A 15,144-nucleotide genomic window follows, 5' to 3' on the forward strand; every position below is an offset into this window, starting at 1 on the left:
TCTATGCCAAGGATGCACGGAGCATCTGGACCAGTCACAATGGGATGCTTTGGCCAGTTTTTTCCAGTTAGGCTCATTTCAGCCTCTACAACAGTCAGTTCCTGGGATCCCCCAGTCACTCCAAAAATATTGATGGATTGCGTTCCTTTATAATTAGAAGGAATTATCGTGCACTGAGCACCAGTGTCCACTAAAGCTTTGTACTCCTGGGGGTGTGTTGTACCAGGCCATCGTATTTGTACAGTCCAATAAACTCTGATATCCCTTTCCTCCACCTGGTTGGAGGCAGGGCACCTCTAATTTCTGTTTTGCACAGTCTCTGGGTGTGAATTAGAGGTTCCTTCAAGAGCATCAGAATCTCTTCTGCTCCTTTTGTAAACTGGAGCAGCCACCTTCCTAGGAGTTTTTTCTTTGATCTCACGTCTTCGTGCTTGAAGTTCTGAGGTAGGTCTTCCATGCCACTTATTCATGTTTTCTCCCTGCTCATGTAGGAAGAACCACAGTGAACCTCTTTTTGTGGGCTGCCTCTGTCCTCTCTCTCGAGATTGGAAACGCCTTTTCCTAACAGCTGAAACATAGGTTTGTGCAGGTCGTGAATGGTATGTGTCTTCTCTGAGTTCTTTGATTTCTTGCAATAGCTTTTCAAACCAGTCATCAGATTTTTCACACAGTTTCTCCACAGCAGAGACACAAGCCCGTAGAGAACCAGCAAGGCTGTCCTCAAAGTTCCGGAGCTGCTCAATCACTTCAGTAATATCTTGTCTACCTCCAGCTGACCAGACCATTCCTGCCAATGACTTAGCATATGCAGGTGGTGCCCCTTGTACAAATCTGCGCCACAGAGGTCGTGTACAATTGATTCTATCTGGGTCTGTCCCCTCCTGGCTGTTTGGTTCAAAATAGATGATCTCTCGCACAGCTAATTCTCTCAGGAAATGAATACCTCTCTCCATAGTATTCCATTTCCCTAACTTGGATATACAATCTTCCTTGTAGGGAAATCTTACTTTCATAGCTGCCAGGAGTCGGGTCCAGAGAGTAGTGGCATTAGACTCTCTTGAAATTGCCCTATCAATGGTGGAATCTCTTGACAGAGATCCCAGCTGCCTGGCTTCACCACCTTCCAATTCAATTGTTCCTGCCCCATTGTCCCAGCATCGGAGCAGCCAGGTTAAAATATTCTCGCCTTCACGACGACTAAAGTCTTTTCGCAGATCTCTCAGTTCACCTGGAGAAAAGGACCGAGTGGTGGTCACTTCATCTCCTCCCTGTCCTGATGATGATGGCCCTTGGGTTGATGTTGGCCCTGTGCCATCATCTGCTGCACGGGTAGTCTTTCTAGTGACTTTCTTACAACCGGCAACTGATGCTGATATGGGTTCACCATCATTTGATTCATTTCCAGAGTCTGAATGACTGTCACAGTGATTGCTGTGGTTACAGCAGCAACTGTGACCAGTGTGTGAGGAAGGAGGGGCTGCCTTGTTAGCCTTTGAGGCTGGAGAAGTAACGTTATCTGCAGCGGCCTTGGCAGAGGAACTCTGCGGAGGAGCTGTAGCTTCAGCCTGCGAAGCCGCCGTTGCGGGGGCAGTGGCTGCAGCGGCAGCTTTCGCTGTTTTGCTCTTTCTCGAGCGGCCAGGAGAGCTTTTTGATAAAGCTTCCGAAGACGCACCACAAATCTCAGGACAAAAAAGAGAGGCAAACCTTCTGTTGAACACCATTTCTCTTAACATTAACAGAAACTGACACACATTCAGCAAATCGGATAACACCATCACAGTTCTATCAAAACTCCAAGGATATTCAAAGCTCTCTAAAACATTTGCAAACTGTCCTAGCGAAAAAACAAAAGTATGTTAGTCAGCCTTTCTAAAGATTCGCTTGACCAATTAGCAAACACAGAGCCATACTGCTCTTTAATCTCTCCTGGAGGCTTTTCAAGGTAAAGCAGAAGTGAGTAGAAATTCATTAGCGGTTGCAGTATAATGAAATAAACCAGTGACAAACCACACAGTATCATCATGACCATTGTCCAGTTCCTTGTTGTTATATAATGAATACTTCAATTTAAAAAGAAGGCCCAACACAGATATGGAATCAGTTAGCACAATGTAGGAAATAACTGATACAACTTATGCCATAACGTCTTTAAATCAGTGTAATTCACTTTGCCTTAATACAACTAAATAATATCCGAAGCAAACAGACGCGCGAGTATCACAATTCTATGAGTTGGCACCGTGCCAAGAAAATTGAAAGGTATGTCAGAGCAGTAGAAGAGCCAAAAATCTTCAAATTCTTGCCCAAGGCCCACACACACCAGCCAGAGCAAGAGCGTCGCAGACGAGGCTGTTTCTGGTGGGTAGGGATGGGGACCAGGAAAGGTTGTAACAAGAGTCCTAAACACATGGGGAAAACGTGGTGGGTATAGAGGAGGGAGCAGAGCTCAGCAGGTGCCATCTCGCATCCAACATCCGACACGTCAAGTTTGGTTTTCAGCCTGAGCTTCCACCCACAGTCCAAAGGCAAGGACAGGCTTTGCGCTCCAGCCTCACAAGCTCCAGCCCTTGCTTGCTGCTCATTAACCTCATTAACACAACCAACAGGCATGTGCGGCAGCCCCTCAGATCTGGAGTTTTGTGCTGGCTACAGCCCATGTCCAAGGACAACCCCAAACCCCGGGGACACGATGGCCTCATCTCACAGCTCCTCCGTCCCTCCTGCAGCCCGTCCCTGGCGGGAGGAAAGCCGGGCCCAGGCCCAGAGCACAAACCAGCTCTTCCTATGGCCCAGCAAACAGACAAAGCCCTCCTACACCTCAGCTGGGTTAGGCTTGCAAATGTTTCCAAAGGGCAACATGGAAAATCCTGTTGCTGGAGCAGCCACAACAGAATTCTGCCCATGGGATGGCTCCAAGGCAGATTTATGGCTCTGTGAAATGGGAGCTGGCACACACCAGCTGAACACCTAGAAACTAGGCACTGTATTTACTGCTTAAAAATCAAAACAACCTCGAGCATCCAAAAAACCTAGAGCAAGAGCCTTGTATCTCTGCAGAGAGCTCCATCTTCCCCAGCCGGGAGCTCTGGAGATGCAGAGCAGCCAGACCCCCTCGCCAGAATCAGGGAACCCCTCAGAAGTCATGAAACAAAAGGCCCCAGGCGTATTTTCCTGTCCCTCACGCCATGACCAGCCCTGTGTCCGCTCCGGAGCGAGGCCGAGGGCTCAAGGCTCCGCACGGAGCCCGGCCACGTGCTGGAGGCAGCCCGAGCGCCACCACCAGGGCCCCGCTGCCGGCCCGCCCCGCCCGCCGCTGTGAGGCCGCTGGGCCTCGGCCGGGCCTTTTATACACTCCCCGTCACGTGGCCCCGCCCCGCCCCGCCCCTTTCGTCATCACCGCGAGCGGCAGCATGGCGGCAGCGGTGAGTGCCCGGCGAGTGCGGAGCGGGGCTGCCCAGCCCTGCCCGGTCCATCCATAACCCCGGGACGTGCCCAGCCCCGCGATCCCCCATGGTACGTGCCAGTCCCTGCCACAACCCCAACCCGGGACGTGCCCGCCCCCTCCATAGCCCCCCCACTCCGTGCCCGGTCCCTCCGTATCCCTCCTGGCTGGTGCCCGGTCCCTCCATAACCCCCCGGCCGGTGCCCTCCCCGCCACCCCCGGCAGCCCCGTGTCCCGGTCACCCCCACTCAGCCGGTGCCGTGTCCCCGCAGGTTCCTCACCTCCAAGGAGCAGTTCCATGCGTTCCTGCGGGCCCGGGGGGGTGGGTAGGATGGGGAGGAGGTCGAGGAGAAGAAGGAGGATGAGGATGAGGATGGCGGCAGCCCCCAGAGCGAGCCCCCCGCCAAACGGGTGAGGCCGGAGGAGCCGGGTCAGGACGGGGAGAGCCGAGAGGAGGTGGATCAGCGGAGAAGGAGCCGGCAGAGCGGAAGCGGGCGCGGGGGCAGAACAAGAGCCAGCCGTGCACGAAACCCACCCACTACGAGCAGAACAGGCTGTGCCCGTCGGTCACGCAGGTGGGACACGGGGCTCTGGGGTGTGATGGGTGCTCAGAGCAGTTCTGGGCCAGGGCAGACCCAGGCTTACCTCACCTGTGCTGGAGGATAGTGGTGTTGTCCCAAAACTGGGTTCTTCACCCAGTTCGTTAATGTCCTTTGTCTTTATGTCTCATGTATCTCCAACCCTGGCATGCCTGGGTGGGGAAGCAGAGGGCAGAGGTCTCACCCCGCTCTTTATCATTTTAAGGGCTGTGCAGAGAAGTGCTACTTCGACGCGCAGTGCCGCTTCCTCCACGATGTCGGTGAGTACATGGCCGTGAAGCCGGGCGACCTGGGCCGCAGCTGCGTGCTCTTCCAAACCTTCGGCAAGTGCGTTTATGGTGTCACCTGCCGCTTTGCCCAGTCCCACCTCGGGCCGGCTACCAGAACATCGTCAACGCAGACCTGGCCAAGCAGTGGGAAGGGAAGACGCTGGTGAGGAACAACCTCTCCAAGGACCTCCAGCACCAGCTGCGCAAGGAGAAGTTTAACTTCAAGAAGGCCCATGAGTATCTCCGCGGTCTGGCCAAGCCCCACGGCGACAGTGGGAAGGGTGACAAAGCCACCGGGTGCTCTGCAGAGGAGTAAGAGGTGTCCAACTGCACAACAGCCCAGGAGAGCCTGGGAGACGGCCCCGAATGTCCTGTGCGACCAGAGCAGGGAGAAGATCCCAAACCAGACGCCTGGCAGAGTGGCGAGGAGCCTTCCTCCATCAAAACAGCCGGCTCGGTGACAGATGAAGATCTTATAAAGCTGCGGGCATGCGAGAAGAAGAAGGTGAGAGTTTGGTTGAGGGCTGCCGTCTCTTGTCAAGTGGCTGAGATTGTGCTTGGGAAGACAGGAGGGAGCTCTGGGCTGGGTGAGAGGCAGAGGACAGAGCTGCCTGGGGACCGTGTTACTGTTGTGAGGGGTGGGATGTGGGAAGGTGAGCTCTTGGGGTCGTGGTGGTGTCCTTGGAGGGGGAGAAGCAAGAGAAGCTGCAGCTCCTTGCACGTGGAGGAGCTGAGCTGTTGGTGAGGGTGGAAACGAGCTGCTGGAAGAGTCGAGGCTGGGGCTGGTTGGTTTGTACTGCACGATGCCCTCCTCTCCTCCTCGTCACCTCCCGCCTCTCCTCCTCATCACCTCTGTCCTTGCACCCATTAGCCCGTCTCGCATCCCTCGGTCTGTAAGTGCTTTGAGTTTTCTCCAAGCCGAGCAGTGAAAACAACTGAAGTGGTTCAGTTTCTGGTTCTTTCATCCAAACAATACGTTCTCAGGGAATATCTGAGGTTCCTGAACAAAACTGGTGATCTTCTGGTTTTCCCACTGAGTTATACTCATGGCAAGTGATAAAATTGCTGACTGGAATATCTTCCTCCATCACTCTTGTTTCCCAGCTGGAAATCCAAGGCAAGCTCTACTTGGCTCCACTCACCACGGTGAGTAGATCATTCTCTCCTCTTGTCAAATGTTTCTGTTCCACATTTGGAGCAGGGCAGATCTGAAGAACCACGTCTCTGTTGTCTCTCCCAGTGTGGTAACCTCCCTTTCCGAAGGATCTGCAAGCGCTTCAGGGCGGATGTCACCTGTGGAGAGATGGCTGTGTGCACCAACCTGCTCCAGGGCCAGTCCTCCGAGTGGGCTCTCCTCAAACGCCATCACACCGAAGATATTTTTGGGGTGCAGGTGAGTGCTGTCACCTTGATAACCTAAAAAAATGGTAACTCGCTTCTGAAGAGAAAAGCTGCTTCTTGAACTCAGGCAACCTGTCCCCTCTTTGGTAGCTAGAAGGGGCGTTTCCAGACACAATGACCAAATGTGCAGAGCTCCTGAATCAGACAATTGAAGTAGACTTTGTAGACATCAACGTGGGATGTCCCATTGACCTGGTCTACAAGAAGGTAAGATGTTCTCTATCACGCTTTGTGAGTCCTGTTGCTCCAAGTCTTGAGATGCTCCAAAAGTCTTGAGATGCTCCAAGTCTCAGCTGCATCCCCTGAGCAGAGAGCTGCTGTGGAGCAGCTCCAAGCAGCATCTTCACTATGCGAGGAGGCAGAAAATCTTGACTCTCCCGCTTTTTGTCCCCCAGGGAGGAGGCTGCGCCCTGATGACTCAGACCAACAGGTTTGAACAGATCGTCTGAGGGATGAACTCGGTGAGTTGGCGCATCTGCCAGCAGCGGGGGATGAGCTGATGGAGCCGACTCCTGCCTCACCCTCCATTTCTGCAGGTGCTGGACATCCCGCTGACTGTGAAGATACGGACCGGGGTGCAAGAGAAGATGAACGTGGCTCACAAAATAATCCCCAACATCCGTGAGTGGGGAGCCTCCATGGTCACGATACAGGGATCATTGGCTGGTGGCCAGGGAACTCTGCGCAACACGGGGGTGACTTTACCATTCCCTGCAGCCCAGCGGCTCTTTTAAACACCTTTGCCGAGCTGCATACGAGCTTTTAGTGTTTTCTGCTCATGACAGTGAAAAATTCAGGTGCGGGGAGCGTTTTCGTGGGTGCTTCTGAGCTTTGCGTGCATGACAAAGGGAGATGGTCCCTGCGGTGCTCTGGGAGGGAGCTTTCAGCCCAATAAACCTCATTCCAGAGGGATCCTTGACCCCTGCCCGTGTCATTTCCTTTACGGAAGCCCATTATTCCCAGTCTGCTCTGCCTCCTCTGGGCGTTTTTTGGGGTCTCACTGCAGGTTTCTTCGCCAGCTCCACAGCCGGTCCCGGGAGCAGCGCTAGACGAGGGGCGTGGACTGGGACTACATAGCAGAGTGTGCCAGAATAGCCACCCCATGCCTCTCTTCGGTAGGTGTTCCGTTTTGTCACGTGGAGTGGAAGTGCTGCGTGTTGAATTCAAGAGGATTAGCCTGAAGGAGGTGGAGTGTCAGCAACATCCCTGGGGGGCTCAGAAGATGAGCTGTGGGGCCTCTTTGGCCAGTCTGGCTCTTGGACCCCGTGTCCTTCGTGAATTTTCTCCCATGCCTGGATTCGCTCAGCTTGACTTGCCCTCTGTATCGCTCTGACCTCCGGCTTCTCCCTTCTGGACAGGAAACAGTGATATTTTGTCTTATGAAGATGCTAATCGAGCCCTGCAGATGGGTGTTTCAGGAATCATGATCGCAAGGCAAGTGCTTGTGTTCCCCCCTCGCTTCTGAGCTCCATCGGTGCAAGAGTAAAAAGGGAATTAAATACCTGAACAGACCCGAAACACCAGAAGTTTCTTCTTGGTGAAACTACTCTTTGAAAGTTGGTAAAATCACTTTGCATCTGTGGGAACGTCCAGCAGGTTCCTGTTGAAATTGAGATAAAAATTCAAGCGGCACTGGCAGGCAGATGAGTGCTGGAAAGCCTCTTAGATTAGTTGGCATGTTCAGAAGCATCAGTGAGGGGAATAACAATGCACTTCTTTGTTGCAGAGGGGCGCTCATCAAACCATGGTTTTTCACTGAAATTAAGGAGCAGTGCCACTGGGATATCTCTTCCAGTGAGAGATTTGGGATCCTCAAGGACTTCACCAGCTACGGCCTCAAGCACTGGGGCTCGGACACGCAGTGGGTGGAGAAGACAAGGAAGTTCCTGCTGGAATGGCTCTCGTTCCTCTGCAGGTAACTCTGCCGGCCGGGGTCGCTCAGCACAGTGAACCCGCGTTGTCCGAGGCACCGCACCCACCGCTGTTGCGTTTCACTGCAGGTACATCCCAGTCGGCTTATTAGAACACCTACCTCAGAAAATTAACGAGCGACCACCTTACTACATGGGGAGAGACTATCTGGAGATGCTGATGGCAAGCCAGAACGTGGATGATTGGATTAAAATAAGGTAAGAAAGCATTGAATTTCAGTAAAATCGGTGGGAAGGGACAAGGCAGAGCACAAAGTCACCTTATGGAAAGTTTTAGTTGAACCAGCATCCAGGAAATATGTTAAACCACCTCAACCCTAAAGAAAATTACTGTGCACTGAAAGTACAGTGTGCGTTCCAAAGTGTGAAACAGTTCAAGTCTTAAGCGAGGCCAAATGTGATCGTGCTAGCACTGACTTCCATCATTTTGGGACCTGATCTTAATGCAGTTTGGCACGAGCAGGTTTCTGGCTCCGCACATGCACAGAGAGAGGTTGGGAGCAGCTTTTCGGAGGCTTGTGTTGGTTTTTGGCACATCCCCGCCAGCGGTGACGCCACGTTCAGGTCACCAAACCCGGCACCGACCCTGGGGACTCCCCGGCGAGAAGGACATTTCCCTTACCTGATGGTCTTGTCCCTCCAGGGCTGTGGTTTGTGGCTGAAGCTCAGCACTGTGGGTGCTTCTGTGCAGCAGCCTTCATTTCTAGGGAGATTAAAGTCTTGATTTGAGACACCTGAGTGTAGTCACCATCGCTATAGAGCCACGGGGCCATAAAACAACTGTGTATGGTGCACTGAACACAAACCTCTCCTTATTTTTTTGTTTTATTCTTCTCTTTCTTCCAGCGAGATGCTTCTGGGCCCTGTACCTACCAGCTTCACCTTCCTGCCCAAACACAAGGCCAATTCCTACAGATAGGGCTGAGGAGCCCTTTCCCGCGGCTGCGAGTTGAGTGGAGGTGTCGAGGGGCAGGTTGGCTCCAAAATGAAATAAAGGTTGATGTTTTTAGAAGCCCGGTTGTCTTCACGCCCCCAACGAGAGTCCTTGCCACGAGTCCCGCAGCAGATGGGTTCAGCCAGCCTCGCGGCCAGCGGTGCCTCACTAATAGAGAACAGTGCGATTAATTAACAGCATACGGGCCACCACAGAGCTCTGGCCTCTGGTTCGCAGCAGGAGTTGTCCCAGCTCACATAGCAGGAGCAAAAGCCCTGTTGTTCCTCCCAGGATGTCCTTGGTGGTGCCAAATGGTCCATGTACGATGTACTGACCCGATCCCTGGGGTCCTGCAGAGCACAAATAGTCCCAGCACCTTGGCAGATGTGCAGCATCCGGCCCGTTTTTTGGGGAGCACACAGTGGTGGGTTCCATCTCCTCCCAAGTGTCACCCGCCTGGGAAAGCTTAGCCCCTCCAAGGGGGATCCAGGGCTGCTCGGGTTTCCTGGTCAGGGGACTGCTGGAGTGAGGTCTGGGCAACACGCGCTCTGTGACACCTCCTCCCGTCCCTGAGGTCCCTTTTTCCTGTCTCTGCATCACTCCAGTGCACAGAAACACAAGCAATGCTCACAAACAAGTTCACTATCGCTCCAGCGCACAGAAATGCAGGGAATGGTTACAAATGTTTCACTGTGTGGCACAAGGTGCAGCTTGGTCCCCACACACAGCTTGACTGCATCGACTTGTTCCTTTTCCTCAGAAAAATAACATTCAAAGCAAAAAGCATTTGTACCCACCACCCACCAAACCCCCTGAACCCTTTCCCTGCCCAGGAGGAGCTGGGGAGGCTCTTGGGCTGGGGTGGAACACGGGGAGCCCCAACATTCCTTCCTGGGACACCCCAAAGAGTCCTCAGTTACCAACGGTCAGAGCGACCACGATGTTCCCAGTGCACGGCTCCTGGGTCCACTCGGTCCTGCGGCTGCTACAGCCATTCGTGCTCCCCCAAAACTTCTTTCCCCCAGGTAGGAACCCACCGCGACCCCTGCAGCCCGGGACACTCGTGGGGGCAAGAGCGGAGGCGAGCGCCGGCTGTTGCTCCTGTCTCTCTCGCAGGCTCAGCCCCACTGTGCCCACCGCACATGCAGCAGCAGCAGCCCATCCCTGCAGCCTGGGCGCCCCCCCAGGCCCCACCAGCAGGTACAGCACCCCTGGCTCCCCGTCTGCTCGGACACCCCGGCACCTTCGGCCCCTTCGCCATCCCCGACCCTGGGCACTCCCAGCACCCACCACCCGTGTCCCCGGCCCAGGGGTTCAGCCAGCGCGGCCAAGCAGCCCTGCCCTGGGTCATATGTGCCCAGAAAATCCCGTTTTCTGAGCATTTCCCCAGTACCCGGGGCCATCTCTCCCGTTTCCCCTCCCAGAACCGAGTCTCCTCCCGCTTTGCAGCCCCGTTCCCTGCACAGAGGCTCACCCTATGGGGATGTCGCGGCCATGAGAAGACCCAGGGGACATCGGTGATGGGGACCAGCCCATGACAACTCCCTCTCCCCCTCACAGGGCTTCTGAGGGCACCACGTGGGTGCTGTTTTGACCCCAGGGTGTTCCGCATTCAATGGACCGTGCCCTATAACCACCAGAGCACAGTGGTGGCCGCAGCCACTCCAGCGCCGCCACCTCCCATCCCATCTGGCTACCAGAGCCTGGAGGAAAAATTAGCACAACTGAGCATCTCCAGCAAGGCCACCACTGCAGGGACACCTCCAGGCAGCCATGTCCGCCCCAGCTGCTCGGCTGCCCCCAACAAAGCCACTGAGGACCCCACAAGCCACCTTGCGGTCCCCAAGAAGACCATTCTACAAGATGCCCGGGGCAAGAAAGATCTCAGCAGTGTCCCCAAGCCTGAAGAGCGCGGGTGCAAATGCAGGCACGAACAGGGGCACAGCCCCGAGCCCCCCAGCAAGCGCAGCACAGGGACGGAGCTGCCACAGTCCCAGGCTGCCCCGGCTGAGGAGCGGGGCTGCAAACGGAGGCACGAACGGGGGCAAAGCCCCGTGTCTGAGCCCCCCAGCAAGCGCAGTGCAGAGATGGAGCTGCCACAGTCGCACGCTGCCCCAGCAGAGCAGCAGGGCCGCAGAGCAGCAGGGCCGCAAACGGAGACACCAACGGGGACAAAGCCCCAAGTCTGAGCCCCCCAGCAAGCGCAGGGCTGGGGTGGAAGGGGGGGATTCGACCAAGAGCAGGGGATGGGGTTCTGGGCGGGGTGGGGGTTGGAGGGGTTTGGGAGAACGTGATGCTGCATTGGGGGGTGGTCTGGAGGGGTTTGGGAGAACGCGATGCTACATTAGGGAGGGGGGTGGAGGAGTTAGGGAGGACGCGATGCTGTATTGGGGGGGTCTGGAGAAGTTTGGGAGGATGGGATGTTGCATTAGGGAGGGGGCTGGAGGAGTTTGGGAGGCTGGGATGCTGCGTTAGGAAGGGGGCTGGAGGGGTTTGGGAGGACGGGATGCCTCATTAGGGGGGAGGGGGGCTGGAGTGGCTTTCATGGGACCTTTTTTTCGCTTTCCATTAAATGCTGTTTTTCCGGATCTGCTCTATGCCTGTGGGGGGTGGGGTGTAAGGGGCACTGGGAACCACAGACCCGGTTTTGCCTCCCTGCTGCAGCAAAATAAACCCAAATCACCCCCAGAATGGCGAGGGAGGCACTGCAGGGCAGGGAGCCTCCTGCCCTTGTCTGGCTGCACCTTGGGCAGCTGTTTTTCCACTCCCTGGTCCTGCAACCAACCAAACAATCACTACACTGGCCAGAAATTGCCTGGAAACCTCATCTCCCTTTATTGCTCATTTCCCACCCCAGCTCCACAACCTGGGTCCCATGGAGCACCCAGCGACCCCAGCTCCGCAGGTCCGGCCAGCAGCAGGTGCAGAGTCCCCATCCCAGATGCTGGTGACGGTGCAGCCCCCGCTGCCGCTCAGCACCCCGAGCTTCATCCTGGCCCAAAACTCGGGTCCCTGGAGCAGCTGCAGCACCCACCACAGCTCTGGGGGGGCACAGAGAAAAGGAGAAAAAAGAGAATCCCCAAACCCAAATGTAGAGAAGCCTCAGTGCTGCAGGACGAGCTCTCCCCTCCCAATGCTTCTGGAGAAGCCGCCGGTGCCATTGTGGCCACGGGGCAGGCGCAGGACCCTGTCACGGAGCCCGAGTTGCTCGGACACCCTGGTTGTTGCTGGGGGGATCCCGGGGCGGGGTTTGGGATCCCGAGAGGAGCTGCCGGCCCAGGGGGCCCAGGCGGGCGCTCCACTGCCCCAGGCACTGTGGGGGCTCTCAGGGCTGGAGCAGCTGCCGGTGCCCACGTTGGCATTGAAGGAAGGGCAGAGGTCGCTGCAGAGGAGGGATCCAGTGAAGGCGTCGCTCCAGTCGCTGGGATTGAAGTCACTGCTGGGCCAGGTGGGTTCCGAGGGTTCCTTGTTCAGGAGGAGCGATGGCAACGCTGAGGCACCGTTCAGCTCCCGAGCGCTGCCGAGCAGAGAGCCCCCGAGGCCGTAGGGGAACGTCGCGGCTGTCGCCTGCGCTTTCCAACCCAGCTGATCCACCAGCTCCTCCACCGCCTCCGGTTTCTTCTTGGAGCCCTTCCCGCTGAGCTGGACCACCCTGATGCTCTGGCCGCCCGGGTGGCCGAGCTCCTCCAGGGCTCTGCGGGCGCTCTCCAGGCTCTCGTACTCCACCAACGCGCAGCACCGGCAAGCTCGACGTGTATTTGCGCACATCCGAGGGCAGCTTGCGGCCGGGGCGCAGGATGCGGATGGAGGCGATGGCACCGAAGGGGCTGAACATCCTCATGATGGTCTCCAGGAAGTTCTTCTGCAGCGGCAACAGCGCATCCTGCTCACAGGGCAGCAGCTCCCAGGCCAGCAGCAGTTTGCTGGGGGGGATGCTGAGCAGGAACTCAGGGATGGGGACACGCCGCCGCACTTTGGTGCCCTCCTCGTTCACTTCCAGCAGCTCTGAGAACCGCAGGGCGTAGAGTGTGAGCCGCCAGTTGCGTGTCAGATATTTCACCTGTGAAAGAGACGGGGGTCACCACGTCCCCATGAGCGTCTCAGGCAGGGACCACCCTAAGCCTGCTGTCTGGGCACGTTGTGGCCCCATCAACCTGAAACCACAGCAAAGCAACGTCCCCATGCCACATGAGCATCTTAGGGGTTTGCAGGAGAACGTTCCCAATGGGCTCTGGAAATGGCAACCTGGACCTACCCATACACCCCAGCAGAAGCAGCCAGAGGACACCCAGACACACGGACACCCTCCACATGAAGGCCACTTCCAGCCCCGCTGGCCGGCACCAGAACCCACCTACCTTCTTGAAGGACGTCAGCAGTTTGATGCTGACGAAGCCCATCTTGTTCTTCTGGACATGTTTCAGCAGGAAAGCGTCCTTGGCCAGGTTCTCATCGGAAAGGTAGAACTCCACGTGGGACACGATCCTCCGGACCAGCTGTGGGTTGGGGATGGAGCAGCTGCGGTCCAACAGATCAGCCCTCAACGCATAGCTCACCTTGCGGAAGCTCCTGGCAGAGCAGTGGGGACACAGGTGTGCGCTGGTGGCCTTTGGGATGTCAGCACTGCCCAGTCTCTGCCACAAGGGCAGTAGGGACACCAGGGACACCAGCTCTGCTCTGAACACAGGGGAACAGCAGCCCGCACCCTGCGAGGCTCCCAGTGCTGAGACCGTGAATCTAAACCCATCCCAGAGAGGAGACACATTCCCTTGGGGACAAACATGAGGTGAGACCCCGTGCACATCCCAACAGCCACGTACCCACTGAAGCCTTTGCCGAATCCCTCGCGGCTGAGCAGGGCGAGCGAGCAGCTCTGGGACGCACGGACGTTCAGCGCCGGGACAGAGTTTCTTTGCGCTATCAGAGAGTTGCTGCAGCTGGGCTGGGAACCAAGCCCCAGGGCCACTCCAGAGCTACGTGATGACATCGTCCTTCATCCGGGATGGCGAACAGGAGGAGGACAGGGCTGGGACACCTCCTGACTGCAGAGCCCCCGAGCCCAGCCCAGCCATGGGGGAGCAGAAGCAGCTCATTGCTGTGTCCTTACCTGCTTGGCAGTGCTGGGAAGGGTAGAAAATCTCCTCTAGAGACCCACAGGCAGCAAAGCCCAACCCTCCCCACCTCCAAGGTGAGGTTCCTGAAAGACAAAGTGAAAAAGAAAGGAGGGAAAAAAGAAAGAAAGAAAAAGCCCTGAGCACAAGCAGGCTGCTGGTTTATAAGGGGAGCTGCCCACAAAGAGCCCAGTGGGTGCTTATGGACCCACCAGGCTCCAGGTGAGACCTGTCAGGGCTTAAACAGCCCCAGCTGAGTCTGGGAGCAGCCGGGCCGGCCTGCGGTGACCCAGAGCAGGTGGAGGGGCAGGGACAGAGCTATCAGCACCCGGCACGACAGTGAACTGCTGCTGTGAAGTGGAAAATCATAGAATGATTTGGGTTGAGACTTTCCCAGCTACCCAGTGCCACCCCTGCCATGAGCAGGGACATCTTCACCAGCTCAGGGTGCTCAGAGCCCCATCCAGCCTGGCTTGGGATGTCTCCAGGGATGGTTCACCCACCACCTCTTGCTCAGGGTCAGGAGGTGCTGCTGAGCCCCCCAGGGGGAAATAACCCCCTTGTTTGGGCCCTGAGACTTGGCATCTGAAGGAAGAGGCTCAGGCTGGTCCAGCCACCCCTGCGCGACTGGGCACAATGCAGAGGGAGAGCGAAAAAGGATGCAGAGGGAGAGGCTGAGGCTACACCTTCCCCCTCCCAAGGGCTCCCAGCAGGAAGGACCCGTCGCTGGTCACGTCCCTCTGTCCTGCTCCCATCCTCCACAATCAGTCTGGAAGCATCATTACAAGGTGCTTCTTGCAGCCCCATCTCCCACTCCGTGGATTCTGGTCTCACCCCCCAAACCAGCCGCCGTTTCGCAGTGAATCCACCTCCCTGCACGCACCGGATCCCCGGCCAAAACCACTTCAATCAGACCAGACCCTGCATCTCCCCCCAGTGCTGCAGCATCCGCCCGACACCTTTTAGTGATTAAAGAAGAAATGGGACCACAACAATCCTTGTACAGGCCTGAGCATTTGACACATGTTTATTGCTATTCAGGTTTAGGTGGGAATTTGGTCCATTGGATGGGGTGTCCTCCTCGCACAGTGCTGCACAGCTCCAGGGCGTCTCGCTTGTGCATCCGTGGGAAGCCTTTTCTGACTTAGTGCTCCCTGCATATATATTTCATACTTTCCTGCAATCAACCTTTCCTTTTTCCTGGCTTGGCCTTTCCCAGCAAGTTCTTGAGGACTGGCTTCCTCCAAACTGCTTGAGTGCTGCTGAAGGAGGATGAAGGGACAGCTCTGGTGACCCAAGCGCTGTACTCACCACCAACAATCGTCCAGCACTGCAACACAGGTTTCACAGCTCCTCGTGTCCAACCCTGGTGTGACCTGATTACAGCAGGGGGTGAAAAAGCTCAAGCAGACAACAAGACAACTGTAGAACAGAATCACAGAATCATTTTGGTTGGA

General features: G+C 56.3%; 1 protein-coding gene, 1 long non-coding RNA gene and 1 pseudogene across 3 annotated transcripts in view; 2 read left to right on the forward strand and 1 right to left on the reverse strand.

Annotated features, from left to right (window-relative positions):
- Window positions 1–3,391: 3,391 nt before the first annotated feature.
- The window catches only part of LOC309451828, a 231,465-nt gene continuing 219,712 nt past the window's right edge, over window positions 3,392–15,144 (forward strand). The window contains exon 1 of the long non-coding RNA XR_014186331.1: window positions 3,392–3,513. This is a non-coding gene — a long non-coding RNA (uncharacterized lncRNA). The remainder of the gene's footprint in view (window positions 3,514–15,144) is intronic.
- On the forward strand, window positions 3,671–9,639 carry LOC309451825 (tRNA-dihydrouridine(47) synthase [NAD(P)(+)]-like; annotated as a pseudogene). Its single transcript has 13 exons — window positions 3,671–4,017; window positions 4,247–4,815; window positions 5,415–5,456; window positions 5,551–5,703; window positions 5,802–5,918; window positions 6,107–6,172; window positions 6,248–6,358; window positions 6,731–6,826; window positions 7,070–7,145; window positions 7,438–7,626; window positions 7,712–7,840; window positions 8,489–8,615; window positions 9,606–9,639. The product of its transcript is annotated as a tRNA-dihydrouridine(47) synthase [NAD(P)(+)]-like (transcript).
- On the reverse strand, window positions 11,679–13,563 carry LOC309451826 (la-related protein 6-like; the record flags this gene model as incomplete). Its single annotated transcript, XM_082076521.1, is given in 4 exon segments — window positions 11,679–12,312; window positions 12,314–12,636; window positions 12,935–13,145; window positions 13,397–13,563. Coding segments are annotated over 4 exon segments (1,335 nt in total).

The sequence above is a fragment of the Streptopelia decaocto genome (genome assembly GCF_964273445.1).
Source record: "Streptopelia decaocto genome assembly, contig: HAP1_SCAFFOLD_86, whole genome shotgun sequence".
Classification (NCBI taxonomy): Eukaryota; Metazoa; Chordata; class Aves; order Columbiformes; family Columbidae; genus Streptopelia; species Streptopelia decaocto.